This window comes from Citrus clementina, unplaced genomic scaffold, assembly GCF_000493195.1.
Source record: "Citrus clementina cultivar Clemenules unplaced genomic scaffold, Citrus_clementina_v1.0 scaffold_1, whole genome shotgun sequence".
NCBI lineage: Eukaryota > Viridiplantae > Streptophyta > Magnoliopsida > Sapindales > Rutaceae > Citrus > Citrus x clementina.
Genome location: NW_006263303.1, coordinates 4,410,007 through 4,434,296, shown reverse-complemented (window position 1 = coordinate 4,434,296; position 24,290 = coordinate 4,410,007). Strand labels below are relative to the sequence as shown.

The 24,290-nt window shown below is 35.6% G+C and overlaps 2 protein-coding genes and 1 pseudogene across 3 annotated transcripts; 2 read left to right on the top strand and 1 right to left on the bottom strand.

Annotated features, from left to right (window-relative positions):
* Window positions 1–4,801: 4,801 nt before the first annotated feature.
* On the top strand, window positions 4,802–5,722 carry LOC18054510 (annotated as a pseudogene).
* A 9,456-nt stretch (window positions 5,723–15,178) lies between these two features.
* LOC18054509 (EIN3-binding F-box protein 1) lies at window positions 15,179–18,542 on the top strand. Its single transcript, XM_006450853.2, has 2 exons — window positions 15,179–15,601; window positions 15,891–18,542. The coding sequence occupies exons 1-2, from the start codon at window positions 15,277–15,279 to the stop codon at window positions 17,762–17,764; spliced, it is 2,199 nt and encodes a 732-aa protein (XP_006450916.2). The 5' UTR covers window positions 15,179–15,276; the 3' UTR covers window positions 17,765–18,542.
* An 86-nt stretch (window positions 18,543–18,628) lies between these two features.
* Window positions 18,629–21,342, bottom strand: LOC18054508 (cytochrome P450 704B1). Of its 2 annotated transcripts, none has more exons than XM_024192359.1 (6): window positions 20,875–21,342; window positions 20,567–20,782; window positions 20,050–20,346; window positions 19,549–19,935; window positions 19,265–19,465; window positions 18,629–19,179 (listed from the first exon to the last, which is right to left on the bottom strand). In XM_024192359.1, the coding sequence occupies exons 1-6, from the start codon at window positions 21,184–21,186 to the stop codon at window positions 19,000–19,002; spliced, it is 1,593 nt and encodes a 530-aa protein (XP_024048127.1). In that variant the 5' UTR covers window positions 21,187–21,342; the 3' UTR covers window positions 18,629–18,999. The 2 variants fall into 2 exon arrangements, with proteins under 2 accessions (XP_024048127.1, XP_024048128.1); XM_024192360.1 differs by having other exon boundaries at window positions 19,654–19,935.
* Window positions 21,343–24,290: the final 2,948 nt, after the last annotated feature.

Sequence of the window (24,290 nt, the reverse complement as noted above, 5' to 3'; positions counted from 1 at the left end):
TCGGCCTAAGAAAAAAAGTACAAAAAGTTTTTTTTTCTTTTTTTAAAATTTTTTTAAGATGGCATGTCAAACTGTTGGCACACTTTTTTCAAGCCCATGTATTTTTTTGGTCCGTCTACCTTTAGTCAAATTCAATAAAATCAAAATTTTAAAATTTAAATTCATATTCAATAATAATAAACGAATAATAGTAAGAGAATGTAATACTAACCACTAAATTAGACCATACAATATTAGAATTCTTTTTTAATACTTAACAACAATAACAATAATTTTTTCATAAGTTTTTATTAATTGTTAACTTGAACTTATATAAAGTCATAAATCATAATCTATAATAAGATTAATACATATATTTTATAAAATTATGATATTTATAATTTTATTTATTAAAATCATGATATCATCTATTCATTTACTAAATTATAAACATAAAACAATTAGAGTATTTTTTAAAGCTAAGAATTAAATGAATCTAAAAAGCTTTCACTAATAAAATATATTAAAAGAATCAATTTTAACTTATTTGTAAAATCATAAAATTTTAAGTTTACTTTCATTAAAAAGGTAAAATATGTTTATTACATGCTTTTTCACATGTCGTGCTTTAACCCATCTCTAATTTTGTCGTATTTTTAAGGCCATGTGTCCAAAATTCTCAGCATAGCCAAGCCCACATGCATGCCATGACATGCCTCGTGCGGCCGTACCCTACCAAAACGCGCTTGTGTAGTGCCGTGTCGTACTATACAAACACTTGCAGTGCCAATGCTGTGCCAGCAACCTGGTTTATTGGCCATCTTTAGTTAGGTGGGTGCCATTGAATGGCTTTGTCAATTGCTTATAGAATCCTAAGTTGGTTTTGGCTTATTTTGAGGAAATAGTTGAAATGATCTTACACACATTATAGAGTACTATGGTCATAAATTAAATATAATTAAGGACCCTATAGTTTAGACTTATTAGAAAAATGTCTTTAATTAGTTTCACAAACCATTAATGACCGGACCTTCCCTCCTAGTGAGGTAAAAGAAGTTGTTAACTTTGGGATTTATTTGGTTTTCCTAAAATAAAAAGGGCGGAGCACATCGCAACTACCCTAAACAACCCCTTAATCATGAATTTTTATATTTGAATTTTGTTTTTAACTTTATAACAAGTTCGATGATAATACTATTAACACTTAGCACTGCATATAAACATCAGTTTTGAATTTGATAAATTAGGCAACTAAAAATGAGTAACTAGTGAAATGATCTTTAAAGGTGCACATATGAAATGAGCAACCAAAATCCAGGATCCATTTACCTTATTGATGAATATCTGAAGCAACCAAGACACCGATAGATTCATAACCTTCATGCTCAACAATAGCTGCATCACTATTCTGACTTTTCTACTTGATTTTCCTTTCTGAACAGTCTTTTGTGAAGTAACCGTCTTTGTGACATTGAAAGCACTTTTAATTTTTGGATTTGTTTTTGGATCTTGATTAATTCTTCTTCTTATCATTTTTTTTAATCAAATCTTCCATGTATTTTCAACCCTTTATTAGAAGCATTATCAAGGCTTCTTTGCTTTTCTAACAATTGCCTAGTATTAAGGGCATACTTGACTTCATCCAATGTAAGGATTTGCCTCCCATACATTAAGGTATCAACAAAATTATTGTATGATTCAGGAAGAGAACTTATCAACAACAAGGCCTTACGTATATTATTTAAGGGTTCATGAATTATGGCTAAAGTGCCATACACTTGATTAAACTTATCTATATGTTGATCCAATGATAAGCCTTTAGCCATTTTCAAAGTAAACATTCTTTTCTTTATGTACAACCTGTTTGCTAATGATTTCTCTATGTATACGGCTCCAAGTTTCTCCCACAAGAGAGTAACAATTAGTTCTTTTGCAACTTCTATGATGACAGAATCTGCAAGACTCAATATAATGGTACTTCTTGCCTTCCTATCTATCTCAGCTTCCTATTCAGAAGTCTTTGAAGAAGAAACATCCTTGCCTTCTTTCATCACAGTTAGTAGAATTGCATCCCCCAACCCTTGTGTGAAATAAAATCTAGGAGTGTTGTATATCATTTTTTGAAAATGATGCTGGAAATTAGCAACATTTTCTCTCTTCCAAAACAAATTTACCTTCGTTTTTGTTGTGGAATAAAATCTAGGAGTGATGTATAAGTGGACGTACGAATGGGAGCATGAAGGACTATGTGATTAAGAAAGTGATCGTGGAAAAAAAGGGGGTTTAGTTTTTCATATATCAAGATTTCTTCTTCGTGTTTGCTTGTTTAAGAGAATTCTATAAACATCTTTCGGGCAACTGAAAGAACATTACTGGTCAAGTCAAGATTTCTTCTCCTTCAGTAGTGTATCATGATTTTAATTTTAACCAATTTTCTCCTCTTGGTACATGTTCTAAATTGAACATTTACAGGATAAATGTATTTTCAAGTATGTTTTCAACATTCATTTTGGTTCTGTTATCTTTTCATTTGCATTAATTGTTCTGGTTGCCAAAAACTAGCAAGGTTTGATTAAAAGACCATAGGCGGCCTCAAATTTTCTGTGGTTCCCACACGGTTTCATCAGTGATCCAAACAAAGCATTTTTCAAAACTTAGACCCCTATGATAAAGATCACATTCACTCGTTTATGTATTTTAATTTTAATATTTTTTACTTATCATATAAGCATCAACGCGTCAACCTTGCAAGTCGATACTTGAGTTATATATAATTATGGGCGCGTTTGAGATTGAGGTATTGTAACTTTAAGTTACATCTGTTGTGGAAAAAAAATTATAATTATAAAATAAAAGTTAGTAATATATAATAAATATAAATTTTAAATAATAATTTTGATGAAATTATTAAATATATAATAGATTTTGGATTATACAAGTGAAAAATTATATCAATATGATTTTTAAGTTATAACAGTTAGTGTTTACCAAATACTTTATAACTGTAACTTTTAAGTTACAACTGCCCAACCTCAATCCCAAACACATCCGCCTGGTAGGTCTTTTAAAGGTTTCTGTGAAGTTGCCGAGAATTTTCATTGGGATAGCAGTGTCATTCTAGTACTTTTATATATGGGAGCCTCTAAATTACAATAATTGTACCATATGTTTGAGGGAAAATAGGAAAGGTAATAGAGCGCCACGTGTCAGCCAATGGAATGATTTCAGCACAATCGGAGGTACCCTGAATAATCCGAGGTGCCCGGCATGACTTGAGGTACCCCGTATAAATAGAGGTACCCTATACAATTAGAGGTATCCCACACAAATAGAGATACCCCATATAATATGAGGTACCCCATACAAATAAGGGTACCCCGCGTAATAGGGGGTACCCCACGTAACTCGATGTACCCGGAAAAGCGGATGTAAGAGAATCCGCCGAAAATATCCGCCATGAGAAACGTCTCCGCCTCCTAAAAGATATTATTTGATTTTGTCATAATTAGGAATCAAGAACGTCGTATCAAAAGGGGGGGACAGCCGCCTGCTACCTCTGCCAAAAGTGAAGGACACTGTCCCAAGGACAGTGGTCCCCAGCCGCCTACCCGACAGCTACTGCAGAGGTACCCCGGACCACTCTCCAGCGCGCGCCACGTTTCCAAAAGATGAGATATGCCGCGAACATGCAGATAACGGCCCAAAAAATTATAAAGAGGTAAAAGGACGTTAGCCAAAAAGGGGTACACCACGTGGCAGCTAAGGTACTCCATATATAAAGGCGCCTAGGTTTCACTCTCCACCATGCTCTCACTCACCATGAACACTCACACTCCAAAAAATAGGTTTTTTTCAACCTTAAACCCTAAATTTACAGAGGGCTGGCCAGCTCTCTTTACCATTAAAGCTTGAGTTTGCTAACTTGAGCGTCGGAGTGTGAATGCCGGGGTACCCCGGCTTCACCTCTAACCTCTATTTCACTGTTTTGCAGGCGTGAAACTCATTTGGAAAGACACCTCTCTCGTTTCTGACCTTTCACCATTGTTACCACTCTTTCTCCCCTTCTCACCTCCCTCGAATTTCAGATACACCGCACCGCACAAAATAAACTAGTGAGGTACCCCATCTCCCCCAAAAATATAAATTTATTGTTCTAGATTGATTTTGGATTTTCCTACCCCCAAAATCAGTTGAAAACACCATACATCTCTCATGTGAACCACACAAAATTATAGGACCCATAATTTATGTGGTTCACATGAGAGATGTATGTTACAATTATTGTAACTTAGCATTTGCCTTTATATATTAGTAGAGCTGCAAGATCCTCCGGTCATCTTCACACACATAGACATTGACAAGGTGATGGAGTACCAATATATTGTGATTGATGAATCCGAGGACGAGGAGGAGGAGCAGCAGCTAAGAACGGTTGCCCACGTTTCAAGATTTGAAAATCAGTACACAATTTCCAATATTGTTGCTAGTGTCAGTCGTCGTCTTGAAGAGAGGCGAAGAAGAAATGTTGTGGGAAATCGGAAGCCATCTGTCTCCATTTTCAAGCTTCCTTCTAGTCTCACGGGAATCAACTACAAGTGTACGCAACCCGAGATGGTTTCAATAGGTCCCTACCACCATGGCAAAGATCATCCGCTCGAGTTTGAAGAGTACAAATGGTTCTTTCTCGATAAATTCCTTGATCGGACTCGGAGCGAAAAGGACCTACACGATCATCTGCTGGAAATGCTGCGGATAGAAGCACGCACAAACAAGAAGGTGCTATTCAGCAAATGTATTGATGCCGAGTGATGATTTTGCAGAAATGATGCTGCTTGACGGATGCTTTCTCAGTGAGATCTTATGCCACCTTGGCCGAGACGAATCTGATGCGGACCTGGACTTTGATGACCCCATCTTCACTAGGCCATGGTTAATTCCCATGCTTGTCAGGGACATTGTTCAACTCGAGAACCAACTTCCTCTGTTTGTTCTCAAGTCATTGTTTTCCAAGTCTGGCTGTGACGAGACTTTAATCAAGCTCGTCTCAGAATTCTTCAGTCTCCCTGGTCAGGTCCAACACTTAACTACCGGCCCGAATTTCTGAAATGCATGCACTTACTGGAGTTATTTTACCTGGCTCTCTTTCCATCGTTCTCAGTCAACTCGATTGCTGAACGAGAGAAATACCGTCCATCTACTCATTCACTGCAATGCGTGACACAACTCAGGCGATCAGGAATCAAGATCAAGCCAAGAAAAGCTGAAAGCTTTTTAGATATCAAATATGAGAAGCAGGTGCTCCAAATTCCATCCATCACCACAAACGACATCACCAGTACTGTGCTGATAAATTGCGTTGCCTTGGAACAATGCCAGGAACGCAACATCAAATACTTCTCAAACTATGTCTCCTTCATGTGCTGTCTCATCAGCCAACCAAGAGATGTTGCGTTGCTTGGCCTTGATGGAGTCATTACTAATTTTTCTCAAGATGATCAACACGTTGCAGATTTGTTCAATGATCTCGGGAAAAATACTGCCTTAAATGTCAGAGAAAGCTACCTTTGGAAGGTATTACATGACGTGGGTGCCTACTACAGCAGCTGCTGGGCAAGTATGATTCGTACCTATTTCAGCAGTCCATGGTCATGCATTCTCAGTGTTCTCTGCTTTTGTCTTGTTAATGCTTACCACGGTACAATCTGTAATGTCTGTTTTAAGTTACTTGCATGACTTGAAATAATGTTAGCTGAATTTTCATCTAGACTCAACTTTGAAACAAATGCTTAGAGATTGTTGTGTAATATTGTTCGTCGAGTTAGTGGGTTACTCGAATAGCAGTATCTTCTAGTTTCACCTGGTGCGATGAAGTTGGTATACGAAGACTGCTTGCTTGGAATACTTGAGCCGGAAATAGAAAAGCTTGGCCCAAATCAGAAAGTAAAACCTCAGCTGGCAATGGGGTGGGCTTGACCCATATACAAAGTGGTTAAATATGGATCAATCTACAAACCGATATGAGGTGGGTCGAGTTTTAATTATGAACCCATTTATAAGAGAAAATGTTAATGACTTCGAGGTAATAAAACCATCATTTAAGTAGTAGGAATATAACATTGTGAATTTTATTTTCAAAACAACTACCCACTTGTTTGTCAATTTCTTCTTTTTTTCTTAAACATACACCAGAATAAATATGATTGACCTGTTGCATAAATGGTGTTAGGGTGTTTAGGTTTAATTCAATCCGCTTAATTTGCATAAATCCACATAACTCAATAAACCACAAAATAATGAATTAGATGCGGATTTATGTAAAACCTGCAAAACTCCATCCCCGATCAGCCCAAAACGGCCCTTGGTGGTTGCACTGTAGAAGAATTTCTCCATTTAAAAACGTATTCTTCTGTTTTATATTTCGAGGAAGGTTTACTAGTTTCGGGACGCAGTTGATTGACGAATGTCGGCGAATCTTTTCAGAGATTGCAATTAGCACGTGTAGAACTGCGCGTCAGCTGCGGGGCGCAAAAAGCAAATTCAAAGAATGTGGAGGTGCAGCAGCTTCACCGAATGAATCTTGATAGCTAAACAACAAATATCGCCCGCCTCATTGCTGATGCCGCCGATATCAGTATGAACTTTATGTACATATGCTGTACGATTCTTTGAATCAGCTTCACAGGTTGCATTAATCCTGAACAAGATAAATTATAATCTGCGGCGACTCTATTACATCAGAGATTTGAAATTTCTTTATGGTTGTGTCTGCAGCACTCTCCTGCTTTTACATAGAGTTGGTGGGTTGATCTGTTAGCGTCACAAAAACTATTAAATGATTTCTTTGTAGAAACTAGTGTTGCCTTCTTTGACAAAATCATGCAAGAAACTATCGTTTTCATTTCTAGTTCTTCTTAATTAACGCTTAATTAATCTTTGAAACTGTTGAGCGCTTAAAAAGAAATTTTGCTTTAATCTCGGCAAGTACCACGAAATTTAATTTCTTGTTGAAAAATACATACATGCATAATCCATCCCTATATTCAATGAATGCTGAGATGGATAGCCTCAAGAAACTAAATATATTATTCAAACACCCAAAACATCTTTTTCTCGCTTGCAATTAAACGCGCAAAGTTCAACAAATTCATTTGACCAAAATAACTACGGGTTCAATTCAACACCATTTTCCAATAATAAGTGGCCCTTTTTTTTTTCCTAACAATATTGTTTTGACAGAGAATGAATTACAAAATTTTGATAAAAGGTATAAAATAACTAAAAAACCAAGATAGTTATAAATAATTTATTTTTATCAAAACATTTTAATTTTTTTAGTCAAAGTAACATTTTTTTTTCTTTTTGTTTCTAGAACTTTAATACTGCATATAATATAATAAACACATTTTCTCACTAAGTGTAAGATTTGATGAATTGCATATTAATTTAATTTTTTCCCCTTATTTATTGGCCGAAAATAAGCTTTCTAATATAGAGAAGGGTCCAATTCTTGAAAAATTTTAGAATATATTTGATGTACCGTGTCAGTCATACAATAAGTAAATAATAACATGACATGTGTGTATTTATCTTATAAACCAGTGATGATTATATTAAATTCAATTATATATGTTATGTATGCATCAATTAATTATAATACATATAAAGTATTCTAGAATTTTTTTTGGCGGCAAATAAGCTTTCTAGAGAAGGATCCAATTCCTTGGTGGGTGCATTGAAACGTGGAAAATTATGGGTGTTGGTTGAGGCAGTTCATTTGATGATGAATATCCATGAGTGTTTTGCCTTGCCGGCACGTGTAGAATGCGTCAGCTAACGGCCACACGAAACAAAATAAAACGAATGCAAAGTATCAGCGGACTGCAGCCTCACGTTCGCCAAAAGACTGTCGATAACCCAACAACACTTAATATCGTTATCTCAAAACGATATCAGATATAAATTGCACTACCCAATTAAGCCAACCGCAATATATTTTAATCCAAGATTCAAAAACAAAAATTAATAGATAAATTATGCTACTGTATAGATATTTATATTCAGATTCGTTTAAATGAAGAGACAAAATAATTAATCATGATTTATCTTTGCCGTTCAGCTCCCCGCTCAGTCTTCCAACTTAATCCAAATCTCAGCATACTGCTGTCTTGATCCAAGCTCGAAGCGAAACACACCAAAGCCAAGCACGACCAAGAGAAAGAGAGATGAGAGTGACTAAATTCTTGGCCAAGGCACAAATCGATAGAACACTAACTCTAAATAGGTCAGAGTTACCTAAATACATTTGCTGAATGTAGGAAATTCTCATATATCGATTATAAATTATCTATTTGATTATGAGCTAAAATAATACAATTTTAATATTCTAATTGGGTACCAATTTTAGAGCCTTTATTAGTAAAATAATCGTGAAAAAAATAATTATAATTCAAAAGCAAAGTAACAATTAAGTACATGCAAGTACTTGAGACATAATATTTGAAACTGTCAAGCCCTCCAGAAAAGAAATTTTGCCATGGCGTAGCAAGGATGAACAAACCACCATAATTGACATTCTAATAGGAAATAGATACACGCATAATAATATTGCGTCCCTCATTCAGTGAATGTACGCAATACCAAAATGCTATTATAAAGTTGAATGTGAGACCTTATAAAACAAAGATATGATTACATTATTTGTTTTTATTCTTAGGGAATCCTGCTATGGATAGGCTCGAGATACTTTACACATTATTCAACTACCAAAAACATATAAATGAATACTCTGTCGTTTTACCTTAAATGCTGCTTGAATCTTTTCTTGCTTTTAAATCAGAAACGATCAACAAATTCTATTGACCAAAAATCATGTGCTCTTACTTCTAACACCATTTTTTTAATGCCTGCAATGTGGATTAACTAGTGGTCTAACCACTGATTCCTTAATGTGCATGAATCGCGCTTGCATATATTTATATACATAAATAGAAAGAGACAAATATATATGTATTTTCTCTTAAAAACAATATGCTAAACCGTGTTGAATTCGACATTTTTTGGTGCTTTGTGGACACAATAACATAATTAAAAATTTTGAAGGTCGGTATGGCAAATGCAAGATGAAACCAACACGTAATTTAAAAAAGAAAGATTTAAATTTTAGCATTTATATGTGAGTGACTGGAAGGCAACTAAGGATGTTTCTTTAAAAAAAGAAAAAAAGAAAAAGAAAAAAGAAAATGGCAGGACTATAATTGTTTATCTACCACTAGCAGGAGAATTATTGATTAATTAATTAAATGCTTGAGGTATAGAAATACATATATAACTGAGGAAAATCAAATGCAACAATTTATAATTGTGCTACTTGCATCATAATTGTACAACAATACTAACCAGCCCGGTGTGGTAGGATTTCGACATTGAGATTAGCAACATAGTGGGGCTGACAGCAATTAGTCGGGCTGTCATAGAAAATTTATGAATGAATTGATCATTAATGCTTCTAATACAAGGGGGGTTAAGCTAGGGGTTAGAAGTAAAGTGAATGATTAGTGATAAATATTCTTGCACTAGTTTATCAACTTGATCCTATTTAATTAAACTGAAATATATTATTTAATTTTACGCACCAAATTGACAAGTGGGGAGATGGCCATCGGCCAGAGCCAGGCTTGAGAATGTACCAATCTTAAATTTGCACCCACTTTCTGATTGATTCACTTTTTTAATTTGTGCATGTCCCTGTAGGTCACAGGCCACAACAACAACACCTACTCACGCGTCCTCCAATTCGAAAACAAAATTATTATTATTATCATCATCCAATCCAATGCCAATACTCATAGTCATATTCAACGCACTTCATTTATTTCGTTGGTCTATTCGAAATTGACCTAAATGGCCATGCATGCATCCCAAAGTTGTTCTTCATTTGAATCGTGTGTACACACACACACACACACACACACACACAGAGACATACTGCAGGATAAGAAAATCAAAGATACGGCACGCAGAAACATTTAGAATAAAGGATAGGGGATACCGTATGATCTCTGCAGCGTGCATCAGATCTTTTTCGATCCATTTGCTCAGCTAATGATCTGATATGTCGTTGTAGTTGGTAATTATGAGTAGCTACTGTGGATTAGTTAACTAAACATTGAATCTGATAGAATCAATAAAGTGTTCTTAATCACGTGACTGGGTCAATATTATTAATTCACGCTTAAAAGTGAAGTTAATACAGCTCAACCCACCCCACGCTACAAGTTTTGTACATGTTTAATGACATTTGCATTGGTCGGTAGAATTACAGCTTAATTTTATCTTAATTTGGTCCTCTTTAAATTAACATTGGTCAGTACTCAACAACGTTCTTTAAAAATTGTATTTTGTATGGCTTGGAAGCGTGATAAAATGAACAATAAGAAATGGCCTGGTGAGGGCACGTAGTATCTTATAAACAAATTTAATGGAGAATTCTCATGAAAATTAGAAATGGGGCAAAGTTAAGTGGGTGAAAAGGTTAAAAAATTAAAAGTTGTCTGTCGATCTATGTACTCCCTCTCTGGTTGCCAGCAAGATATTCAAAAAACAATACTAGATAAAATATTATTAAAAGAAAGAAAGAATGTAAGAAAGGAAAACATGGCTCTTGTTTCAAGCCGAGCTCTATTTTATTTTATTTTATTTTTTAACTTGGAAAATGTTCAAGTGAAAAATCATCATAGAACGAAATCACCGTGATATCCAATCACCAAATTACAATCTCTAATGACCTCGAAGAATATGATTATGCAATCACCAAGATCACGATTCCACAAACATAATGACTTCAATTATATCAATGTGTGTGTGTGTGTGTGTGTGTATAATTTTCTTATTTATTATCCTATAATGTAAGACTAATTTGTTGTGTACTTGTATTGTTAATTCATAATAAATTTAAGAGCTGATTACTTTCTTATTAGCTAATATTGAAGCAGAGCTAGGTTTAAACTTATTGTTTTCACTGTCATCTTAGAGCCAGATTAAAGCTCTCCTAATGAACATTGGTTTTGTCCGATTTTGTCTTAATATATATATTTTAATCTAAAACCATTTCTCTTGATATAAATCTAATCAGTTTCACTCAGTCTTCTTTCTTTTTTGTTATCAATATATTTTTGAAGAATTCAAATACATTTTGTGACATATATATTAGGATACTTTAGTATTGTTCAAGTTGAATTATTTGGATATTTTTAAACCTATTTCATGTGCAAATTTTCAAACTCAGGAGCTCATATTTTTCAATGCCATCTTGACAAAGGGTGTGAACAGGAAATAATCATCAATCATAGAATGAAATGGCCGCTGTCTCCACACTATCAAGATAATGATTTTTATAATTGACAAGAGGGGAAACATGTGGTCCAACTGTGGTACCGTGCCACAGTTGCATCCAACCGTTGGATGCCAGTGAACCCCACCAATTCAAGTGCATCCAACGGCCGGATGCAACTGTGGCACGATACTATAGTTGCACCGTAGCCTGATCCTTGACAAGATCACGACTCTGCAATCTCCATTATTAGAATATATCATTTATTTATTTATTTATCATCATAGTGTCCGTATAGAGACTCATTTATTATAGGGTAATTGTTCTGTTTTTTCGGACTTTTTTAAAATACACATATCTTTTTTTTTTTTTGCTGACTTCCACACGAAGTTACAAAATGTATCATTTTTTCACTGCCGTCTAAAGTCCGTGAGAGAAGTTAACAGAATATTAACAAAATGATTATTTTACTCCTTTAATGTAAAATTACTATTTCGCCCTGATTAAATGAAAAAAAATTAAATTACTTTAAATTTTCTTTGCAATTTAGACATTAGATAATAAATTAAACAAAATAATTTGGAATATTTTTATCTTTTTTTCCTCTTTCTACCGCCTTTAAATGACGTTGACTTTTACTATGCATGTGAAATGACAATTTTACCCCTATTACATCAATAAGGTTATAACAGAATATAAACAAAAGTGGAAAAGTGCAAAAAAATGTAACTTTTAGTGGAAATCAACTAAAAAAAAAAAGATATTTTTATTTCTGAAAAAATAGAAAAAGAACAGGTGGTCGATGGATAATTTCTCTTTATTATACGGCCAATCCAAGTGAAATAAAGTGCTCATTTCTTTTTTTCTTAAAAGGAAAAAAAGAGTTTTTGTATTTAAACAAGATTCTATTTAACCATTTCTCGTTTGAATGTTAATCTTGCAAAAAATTATTAATCCTAATTTTAATTAGGTAAATTTGAAATTAGGAAGAAGTTGCGTTTATATTCAGGTTGGGCGATATTTCAAGTACAACGTCATAATTCTTTAGATTATGATAATGGGTGGCAACATTTGCACCACACATGGATCGCAAATAATATTTCCTTTATATTATGAAAAATTATTCGTATCAATAAGAAAAAAAAAACATAAATGTGTGACAATTTTGGAAAGCAACATAAATCGGTGGAATAACTCTTTACTCGGTTAAATTTCTATTTTAAAAAAAAGAAAAAAATTGTAAATTATGTGTCAATTTGTTGGTTTTATTCAAACACGAATAATATTTGGGATTTCAATTATGTATCAATTTATTGATTTTATTCAAATACGAATTAGTTAGGACTCAAGTGTTGGATTCAGAAAAGGAAGCAGAAGAAAGAAGTGGATGGTAATTTGACAAAAATTTCAATATTTGAATCGTGAGATCCATTGATTCTGCCCATTTGATATGAATACGATGATAAAGCTGATTAAATCCTTGGGCGCCTTACATCGGACCTACCTGTATATGTTTGTCAATCTATCAGTCTCTTAATAAAACCAATCAAATTCATTGCATATAAATAGCAGTCGCCATTATTGCCCAGGAGGTGAGAACCAAGAAAGCTACTGTACAATGTTTACATGATACATACCATATGATGCTGACATGGGCCTCCTCCGGATTTTTGCACCCCATTCGGTGTTTTTCTATTTTTAATTTGCAAGTCAAACCCAAAAATTGTGAGCTTGTTTCATTTTCTCAGCACCAAAATGGACCATCGCCAACGAGCTACAAAGTAAAAGGTTGCCTAGTTGACTCCAAAAGTACGCTTTTCTGAGCAAATTGATGAGAATTCATTTAATTTGCTCTTGTTTGCAGATCCAACTTGGCCTTGCTTTAATGGTTTTTTTTTTTTACCTCCTTAAACTTCCCTTTTTGCTCTAAAATTTCCTCTACTGGAAAAATATTTTACCGACGCAGGCCCACGATTTATGAGAACTTGACTTTCAAGAAACAACGGCTCAATGATTTAATGAGTGCCCGTGGTTATGAAACATGAGTGGTGACTGGTGAGTAGCAAATTTTCTTAATTATCCAGTAAATTTGATTGATTTTGATGGGACTCCATTCATTATCGCTTTCCCATTATTTTAGATTAATTGCATAGAAGCCCAATGGAAATTGCTGAGAGTTGAAATGGTTCACAATCTGCGGCCGGTGAAATGACTAGTTGCATAGTATGTACAGTTTAAAAACCCCAAATTAATTGTTATTGGGTATTTAAAATGATTGAAATTGAAATACAATTTGAAATATTTTATTGCTCTTTGCTTATTAAATTAATCTTGTAATCCATGTACCGTATGTTTTTTCTTTTTGTGTGTTGGTTGTCCACTGGCATTAAAGTTATTATTCGATAAATGATAGTTCATTAATTAGTTTTTTTTTTAAATGATGATTAAAGATATGATAAAGTTAGGGCTTTGTACGGGAGGGTTCCCAGATCCCAAAGTCATGTTGTCCATTTCCATAGTTGGAAAATGCAGAAAGCAATGCATTAGCAGTGACTCTATACAATTAATCAAAGGACCTCTCTAAGAACCAACTTGAGTCTGTCACAGCTTGTCTTTTGTCATCAATCTATCATTTGCACAACTTGTTCTATTAATCAAATTTTGTCGTATTTATCTTAAAAAGAAAAAAGAATCAAGTTGTCCCATTTACGAAAGCAACACATTTTAAACTCAAAACTTCTCCTAATGGATAAAATAATCCCACGATCCGTCTGTGAAAAAAAAAAAAAAAAAAAAAGGGGTGAAATCCATATAATTATATCACAAGGGAGGTGAGCCAGATGACCGTTTCATTGGCTGTGAAAAAAAAAATGTCTTGTTTACTTTAATTATTTAAAGGGTCTCTTTGTTTTTTTTTTTTTTTCTACGGTATCAATAGCATAGTAAACATACATTTTTAGATTTTGATCAACAATATAAAATATTTGTATAAATAAGAAGGTATAATTTTCTTTAGAAATATTATATTAGCTAACAAACTGATTAAAAAGATTATTTATAAATTAAAAGAAGAAAAAAAAAAGAGTTATAATATATCACAACCTCTTTCTTTTTGTGTTGAGTTCATAAGTATGTCTATTGAATTTGAATTCATCAACTTAGTCTTAAAGGTTGCTTATTGCTTGTTCATTAACTAATTATTTATCCATTTAATTAAACTAATGTTAGAGATTAAAATAAGGGTCTAGAACAATCTCATTATTAGTATTGTAAAATATTATACAACACCATTAAAAACTTCTTATTTAAATCAAATAATCTATACTCACAAAATTGTGATACAAATTTTAAGTTTAAAACAACAAGATGCATCAATACGACATGTTATTTACCATTGGCATTGAAAAGTGTCTAATTAATGACTGTCACAAAAAAAAAAAATATCAATTATTATCAATAGTAATAATTGATTGCGGACGACACATCATTTGAGTTTATGCCTCAACTTTAAAAGCATATTATTCGAAAATATCGCTTGTAACTTTAAAAATTTTCCTAACACAACTTGCGAATATCATAGCTGTAATTAGTGTTTCAATTTTTTTTTTAAAAAAAAATTAATGTCTTGTAGAGTTTGTCTGTAGTGGTAAAAAGCCTAAATATTTAAAAAAAAAAACCATTTTCATCATATTTCAAATTGAATTTTTCTCGAAGAAGAAAATTCTAAAAGTCCAAATTAAAAAAAAAAATAAAGAAGAAAAAGAAATAGTTACGTGGAAAGCAAAGAGGGAGGGAGGTTGTTGGTTGGAATAATAAAATAGAAAGAATAGGGGAAGAAAAAGGGAAGATACAATGCACGTAGCAAAAACAGAGAGAGTGTCGTCACAGTTAATGTACCTTCTCAAGAATTCTCAACACGACAACCATTTTTATCTCTTTTTGTCCTCTCGCAAAGCTTTTCTTGGTACATGCACACACGCGCATATGTATATAATAAGAGCGGTCTTGTTCATTTTTGGTCCAAACTCATTCATGCACATTCCCTCATCAACTCTTCCTCCATTCTAAACCAAACCATCTTTTCTTTTTTACTTTTTTTCTTTTTTTTTTGCCCTACTCGTTTAGGGTTATTGCTACTTCATGCATTCAACCTCTCAAGCGTTCTTGTATTTCATCTGTTTCTGCTTCGCCTTGTCTTTTTTGGTTGCTGTTTTTTCTCTCCAGCGAGGGTTCTTTTTTCCGACTGCTCTCCTTCAGCATCAGCCACCATGCCTGCTCTCGTCAACTACCGTGGTACGGTCGTTTCCCTTTTCTTGGCTTTTGTTTTAGGCTCTTGGTTTGTCAAGATATGATTTCTTTATCATCTGCTTAGGACGTTTAGATTTGATTCAACTGATAAATAACTTTAGCTGGATGAAATGATCTGTTAGCTGAATAATTTTGTTAAGATATATTTTTGTGGGTACTTTAGTGGAAGATTAGTTTGGGAAGAAATTGATCTTAGGAATTAGTTAGCAATTGAATCAATCATTTTACTGCAGATTTAGCTCATTCTAAGTGCCTTGTTTGATGGGTTTTGCAGGAGATGATTTGTTCTCTATTGGTTCCCATGTGGATGCTTACTGCCCTCCTCGTAAAAGGGCTCGCCTTAGTGCTCAATTTGCCTCCGGTGAAACTGAATTTGAGTTCGAAAATCAACCATCAATTGATGTTCTTCCCGATGAATGTCTGTATGAGATCTTTAGACGCCTTCCCAGCGGTAAAGAGAGGAGTTTCGCTGCTTGTGTCTCCAAAAAGTGGCTTATGATGTTGACCAGTATTCGTAAGGCTGAAATCTGCAAGTCGGAGAAGCTGGAGAAGGAGGTGGTTGCATCGGTGTCTGATCATGTTGAAATGGTCTCATGTGATGAAGACGGTGATGGTTATCTTACTAGGTGCTTGGATGGGAAGAAAGCAACAGATCTGAGACTTGCTGCAATTGCTGTTGGAACAAGCGGCCATGGGGGGCTTGGGAAGCTTTCAATCCGAGGAAACAAATATACTCATGGAGTCACCAACTTTGGTTTATCAGCAATAGCCCGCGGCTGCCCTTCTCTCAAGTCACTTTCCTTATGGAATGTTCCGTCCGTTGGAGATGAAGGTCTTTTGGAGATAGCTAAAGAATGCCATTTGTTGGAAAAGCTTGAACTTTGCCACTGCCCTTCAATATCCAACGAGAGCTTGATTGCAATTGCTGAGAACTGCCCTAATTTGACTTCTTTAAACATTGAATCATGCTCAAAGATTGGCAACGATGGTTTGCAAGCTATTGGAAAGTTTTGCCGCAACCTACAATGCCTATCTATCAAGGACTGCCCTCTTGTAAGGGATCAGGGAATATCAAGTCTGTTATCATCAGCTTCATCTGTCCTCACAAGGGTCAAGCTTCAGGCCTTAAACATCACAGATTTCTCTCTGGCCGTGATTGGACATTATGGGAAGGCTCTTACCAATCTTGTCCTGAGTGATCTGCCAAATGTCAGCGAGAAAGGATTTTGGGTCATGGGTAATGCTCAGGGTTTGCAGAAATTGGTTTCTTTGACAATTGCTTCCGGTGGGGGTGTAACAGATGTGAGTCTTGAAGCCATGGGCAAGGGTTGTTTAAATCTGAAGCAGATGTGCCTCCGCAAGTGCTGCTTTGTGTCGGACAATGGATTGGTAGCTTTTTCTAAAGCTGCTGGATCTCTTGAGATCCTACAATTGGAGGAGTGTAACAGGGTTAGCCAATCAGGGATCCTTGGTGTTGTATCCAACAGTGCATCAAAGTTGAAATCTCTCACCCTCGTGAAGTGTATGGGGATTAAGGATATGGCAACGGAAATGCCTATGCTCTCTCCTAACTGTTCTCTTCGTTCCTTGTCCATACGAAACTGCCCTGGATTTGGAAATGCTAGCCTTGCCATGTTGGGGAAGCTGTGCCCACAGCTTCAGCATGTAGACTTGAGTGGGCTATATGGAATAACAGATGTTGGGATTTTCCCACTTTTGGAAAGTTGCAAAGCAGGACTTGTGAAGGTGAATCTTAGTGGGTGCTTGAATCTGACAGATGAAGTAGTTTTGGCCTTGGCTAGGCTACACAGTGAAACCCTCGAACTGTTGAACCTTGATGGTTGCAGGAAGATTACAGATGCGAGTTTGGTTGCAATTGGAAACAACTGTATGTTCCTCAGTTATCTGGATGTCTCGAAGTGTGCAATCACTGATATGGGCATTTCTGCCCTATCTCATGCAGAGCAGCTCAATTTACAAGTCCTTTCCTTGTCAAGTTGCTCTGAAGTATCAAACAAGAGCATGCCTGCCTTGAAAAAATTAGGCAAGACTCTGGTGGGATTAAATCTCCAAAACTGCAACTCAATTAATAGCAGCACAGTTGCTCGGCTTGTGGAAAGCCTGTGGAGATGCGATATTCTCTCCTAATTGGGATGGAAATGGAATGTCCGTCCCCTAAATTAAAGTTGGGTACAGTATAAGAATTCTTACGGTCAGTTTACATTGGTAGCAGCAATCAGCATAGTGCTTTTTTTTTTTCTGCCTCATCATAAGTGGTGGGCCTACACGTAGTTGAGAAGCAGCTTTGTTGTTTTCCGGGGAACTTTGGCAGATTACTTCTTCAACCTTTTTTTGGCTGGGCTTCCTTTCCATGGAAGCCTGTTGCGACTTTTTAGCTTCCATTGGTGGGAGGCTGCCTAGTTCATGGCCATGGTTCCCTGAGAATACATTTACCAAGTTGTTTTTGGTTTCAACTTGTGGGTTCTCCATATCTTATCATGATCAGTCATGGATCTGTTGGCTGGACATTCCGTGCACTGTGTTTAAGCTTCAGTTTATGTTGTTTTTGGACTAAAGGTTTCTCTATTTTCAGTCTGATGAAGTCTGTTACAATCAGTCCATGCTAGTTCAAGATGTCCTTTTTCAGGAGTTTGACACTACACTCATATCAGGGGCTGGGATCTCGGTTTTTTCTAATGTCCTTCAGTGTTTCGGCTGTTTATGCAATTTCAAGTGGGGGATGCCTCAGACAGGCGAGCTTGGTTTTAGCAGTTCCATTTGGTCTGTCATCACAACCTTCCTTTGTGGTTGTTTTTTTTTTTTAACCAAGGCTTACAAGTTTTGATGGCATCTCTTGTTTATGAATTGTACGCAACAACTACTTTGTTCTTCAGTGATGAATGTTATATCTTTTCTTTTGGTGTGATATAATTCTCGAATGACCCTTTTTTCCCCTCTTTTAACATGATACGTTGATGCCTAAACATGTCTCAAAACACGAAAATTTCAGATGGAATGAAGCTCCATTATGGAACACTCTGGTTTCCATAACATTTCTATCCTTAACGAAGCAGCATTATTATCAATTAAAATTCATAAACCATCGATTTTATGTCAATTGCATCCACCATTGCCTGAGAAGAGGCACCGACAATTGAAGAACACCAACATTGGACGGTGTCCTTCGTTTCAACAGGACAGAAAGAAGATCGTCCCAGCCTACTTGGCCACTGTTCCATGTACAGCCTAAAATACAAGCCAAACTAAACTATATCAAGCACATGGAAGTTTTATTTAGAAAAGTGACATTTTGGTCTGTGTTCTTCATTTAACATCTCTTTTTATGGTAGTAAGCAAAAGGACATTATGGCCTCAGAGTCTTTTTAAGAACGTCTCTCTACTGTAAGCTTCAAACCATGCTCCATCGAGAGAATCGTCATCATTCTGTATTTCACTGGATGATCCGGGACCAACTTGAATTTGAAAAACCTGCACAAAATGGCCAGAGCCATCTTCATTTGGAGATATGCTGAGTCCTTCCCAAGGCATATTCTCGGCCCAGCCTGCATATCAACAAAAACAAGAACCATGAGATGCCTCGGTGTGGCTCCACATGTCATGGCTGGATATTGGATCTTTTAGGCTTACCTGAAATGCAGTAAACTTGAATGGAGAAGCATTTTGGAAGACTCCATCTTTGAGCCATCTCTCAGGCTTGAATGAAGCTGCATCAGGGCCCCAGTTGTACTCCATTCTACCCATTGAATACGGAACATAAGTTACCATTCCTCCTGCTTTTACCTTTGTTCCATCTGGCAAGACATCGTCTTCCAGGATTCCCTTAGGATCCTAAATTCGTAAAATATATGTCAAAATGACTCGTGAAGCTTGTGCAGAGAAGAAACTTAATCATTTGAACAAAGAATGCATGCCTGAGGGACTGCCGGGTACAAACGGAGTGTTTCTGTGATAACTGCATGCAAATAATATAATTTCCCCATTGAATCATAATTTAAGAGCCCTGCAAATTGTGTTACCCTTTGATTGAATGATTCAAGGTCCTCTTTGTCATACTGAACCAATGACACCTTCTCTTCCTTTGCTCTATCTGCTTCAAAAGCTTTGAGCTCTGAGTAAAGCTTTTCAGCTACATGATTATGAGTCATCGCCATGTATACACCCCATGTGAGAGTTGTTGCTGTTGTGTCTCGGCCAGCAATCACAAAGTTCAGAACAACATCTCGGAGACTTTTGTCAGTTAAGTTGCTTTCAGGATCTTCGCTTAACTCGATGAATCTTGTCAATATATCATACTTTATCTGATGCATTCATGCATGATTAACAAGTTGCTTGAAAGGTGAATGTAAATCTTTTAGTTTTTGTAGATATAAAAGTGACTCAAGTCTGTCTTGAATTAGTTTATGTTATGTTACCTTAGTACCGTCACTAGTCTCACGAGCTTCTTGTATCTCTGCTTTCCTTCTTTTGATTACAGAGTAGGTGAAATCATCAATTACTTTGATGCTCTTGTCAAGTAGAGCTTCTGAGCCCAAGTGTAGAAATCTCTTTATCTTCCACAAAGGGTCAATGAAGCGAAGAGTCACAATGATATTAGCAGTGTCAAAAGCCTGAGCAAAGCGATTATCCGGCAGATTAGGAGCCAAAGTTCCTATTTCCACTCCGAATCCCACCTTGCATATAGAGTCTAAAGTCATCCTCATCAGCAACTCCTAGAAACAACAATTAGAAAGCTCTCTTTAAACATGACACCAGCCAGCCAATAAGAAAGAATATGAAAACACACGTGTTGTATCAAGTTGCACGCAAATTTGGTAGTTGGTATTCTTGCTCTTGAAAATGTAAACAGCTTCTGTAGTTTGAATGTGCAATCAAATTTAGCTATCTGTATTTGTTGAAAGTTCCCTACATGTAAAGAATCTTCTGCATTACCTGCATGTCTATTTCTTGATTGTGGCACGATGCTTGAGTTAGAATACTAGAGAGCTTCAGGCTATATTCCCTGAAGACCTTGGTGCTGAAATCTCTCAGATTCTTAGATGCAAACTCAAAGCTTGCAGTCTTCCTTTGCTTCCTCCAAAGCTCACCGTCTACATTAAAAATCCCATCTCCAAGAAGCACTTCCATGTACGAATGATACGTTTCACCCTTCAATTAAATCAGTGACTCTCATTAATGCGAAGTATAGAAACTAGAATGTCAATAAAATGATGAAACTGAGTGAACATGGGGCGTCTTACCTTTGGGTAATTCGCAAAGTTGGTCTTAAGAACATGTTCTACATTAGCAGGATCGGCAATGTAGGTATAAGTTGTAAACGGCATTGGGACCACAACAGTTTTTAACTCAGAAAGGTAATTCACCAGCCAGTCGTGCATTCGGTCATAGTTCATTAGCTGTTCTATCGCCGCTCCAACAAATGGCCAGGTTTTTGGGCCTCTCTGATTCTTCTGGCTCCACCAGTGGATGAGCAATATCCACGACAATACCGTGCAGGCTAGCATTAACATTCCCATATTGTATCCTTCAGGGGAAGTTGAAAGCGCTTCCATTTTAGATTGAAATGAAAATAAAATGGAAAGTAATGTTTCTTGACAGAAAGGCCTACAGGGGATTTGTTTCTTATAACAAGTATGGGAATGAAGAAGTAGTTAAAAGTTCAGGTGTTCAAGCTCGCGAGTTAGCTAATAATTCGCTACCACTCTTTGTTTGCTTCCCATCATTTGTGTGCCTTTCACCTAATGTTCAAACATAAATAATATGACATTTTAGCGACAAAATTTCCCAAAATTACATTTGCATGACGATCATGCAAAGTTTATGTTGTATAAGCAATCTATGCAAAATGACTCATTCAAAGATTCACATCAGCCTTGCAAAATAAAAGAAGCATTGGCAGGAGCCCATGGCTGGTAAAAGAAAGAAACTAGTGCATAATAAACTAGCATATAGAAAGCCTCAAAAAAAAAAAAAAAAAAAAAACTAGCATATAGAAACTGAAAGAAATATGAAAATTGATTGATAACTGCTGTTTGGTAGCTTAGAAAATGAGAGAAAACTATTTTATTGCTGCAATGTATTTCACGTTTTTTTTTTTTAATTCAATGAACAATCTAGAACAATCAAGGTTTATATATATACATCACTGGATGCTTAACTAATCGGTAACTAATTAGTTATTAATAACTAATTCTAACTTCACTAGTATTAAGCATGCGTAACAGAATCAGTTAAGGTATCATTGCTGCTGCTTAGCTGGCATATCTGACTTGGCACTTATGGCATTTAGCTTTGCTGATTTGGCTTTATCAGTATATGGCTTGAGTCCAGATCCAGATTGACTTTGCTTCTTCATTTCACTATAATGAGCCATCCTTACAGAAACAAGTGAATGATCAAAGCACAAGGGTAGTCACATTTTCTATGATGACAAAAGAAGGGGTCCAAAACACTTCAGTTTTTTAATTCTTTTTTATTTGATTGAACAAAACAAGTGACCAGGACTGTAGTTGTACTTCCAGAAAAATTTAATAGCAAAGCAACGGCAGGTCAACTGGCAAAAGATGAAAATCTGTAACTTCAGTCTGAGCTACTATTTCTTGAAAAGATATTTCAGCACAAAGTTATGCTATTGGGACCCTTTATACTGATAGATGCATTGTTTTTTTTGAACGAAGCACCTCCATCATGTGCAAGGTTCTCTCTTTTAGCTGCCATCACCACTCTCTGAATATTCATACAATCTCGTCTCTTTCTTTACAAGTTACAACCAAAATTGATACTCCCATTAGTTCACTCACAGACAAGACTCATGGCTCCGCCAAGAGACAGCTTAACTGGGCTAAAGAACAGAGTCATCGTGATGTTCATCATTTCTTTCACGATTTTTTCTCCCAAATCAGGTAAAAAAGGAACACACCCACCATAGTTTATACATTACGTGGCTAAAATATCTAGTGAAAATATTATTTTTGAAAGTGAGTTCGGTTCCATTTTACGTGAAACTTCTTTTTTTTAATTATTATTATTATTTTTTTTTTTTTGGGGAAGCTGGTTCAGTACTTTCAAGAGGAAGTGAAGGTTTGAAGCAAGTGAAAATGGTGTTGGGTTCAAGGCCTCCACAGTGTGTACACAAGTGCTTGAATTGTACACCATGTGTGGCTACTCTAGTTATTCCTCCACACCCTAAAAAGCGACTCAAGGCTTCATCGTCATCGTCATCACCATCATCATCCCAAGAAGATGAAAATTATTATCTGCTCTCATGGAGATGCAAATGTGGCAATAAGTTGTTCCATCCATGAGACGAAATCTAATATATATTGTCCTGTATGTAAATGGTTAGTAGCTAAACAGCTATAGCGTTGAGAGTTGAGACAACCTGTTGCGTCCTCTTAATTTTGAATAAGAAAGTAGGTAGCTCTTTCTTTGTAAGCTTTTTTCTTTGCTTTGCCACTTTTTGATTCAATTATTTGGTGCGAATACATCTTTTCATTTTTCATTTATTTAAAAAAGAAAGAAAGAAAGAAAAGAAACCATTAGTGCATGTGACGTGGTGTTATATCAAACCTTTATTGTCTATGTTAATACGCTGTACCCTGTAATCGTAAAAACAATGAAGTGATATTTCTCTTCTTTTGAAGGAATACGACAGAGATTCCTTCATAAAAAGATGAAAATCCGACTACTGTGGTATTCCTTCAAAAGAAGAAAATCCGAATACCCAAAAAAGACCTTCTCTTGACTATACAACATTGGTGTTTGTAACATCTCTCCCACATTCATTCATGCTATCACGATGGTTCCCTTGTGTAAATGTGTTCATAATTCCTTGCACTCACAACAAATTATGTAAATTGTAGCCGATAGTGATGTCAACTAAATGGTTTTAAGATGTTCCCTGGTGCTGCCCGCCACCAAAAATTATTATTATGCTTCTTGGAAAGTTCTTTAACCTCTTCCTAATTGGAAGTACAAGAAACTCATCATCACGGTGGCACAGCACAGAGACTACAACAGCGGGTCGTCATGACTCATGACTCATCCAGTGGTAGCTCAGTAAATAATGAAAAAGGAGGTGGAAATCGAGTAATGCCGCCACTCAATCTCTTCGGCCCTATTTGGTATCGAGCTATTATAATTTTTAAGTTACAACTATTATAAAAAAAAATATTTATGAAATAAAATTAACAATATGTAATAAATATAATTTTTATATAATAATTCTGACAAAATTAATAAAAATATAATAAAATTTTCATCAGTAAAATCAAAGCAACTTATCTTTTAAAGTACAACAACTAGTGTTTACCAAACAGTTTAATATATCTAACCTTACAACCTTAACTTACACACATTGCCCTACTTCAGCCGCCTCCACATCCCGTAATATACTAGCTCCACGAGGACCATGTATGGTTCAAAGAAAGCCAAATTGTAATCCAATAACAAACAATTTTCTTAAGGCGTCAAGAAAAATAGAGGATAACACAAGAGACAAACAGTTACTTTATTAAGAGATTTTCATTTTGCTATATAAGCATGACACCATCTACATTCCGGATTTCCTGTAACACTCTTAACACTATTTCAGACACAGACGGTGATTTTTTAGCGTAAAAAGCCTATGAATACAAGAACGTCTCCACTGAGGCCT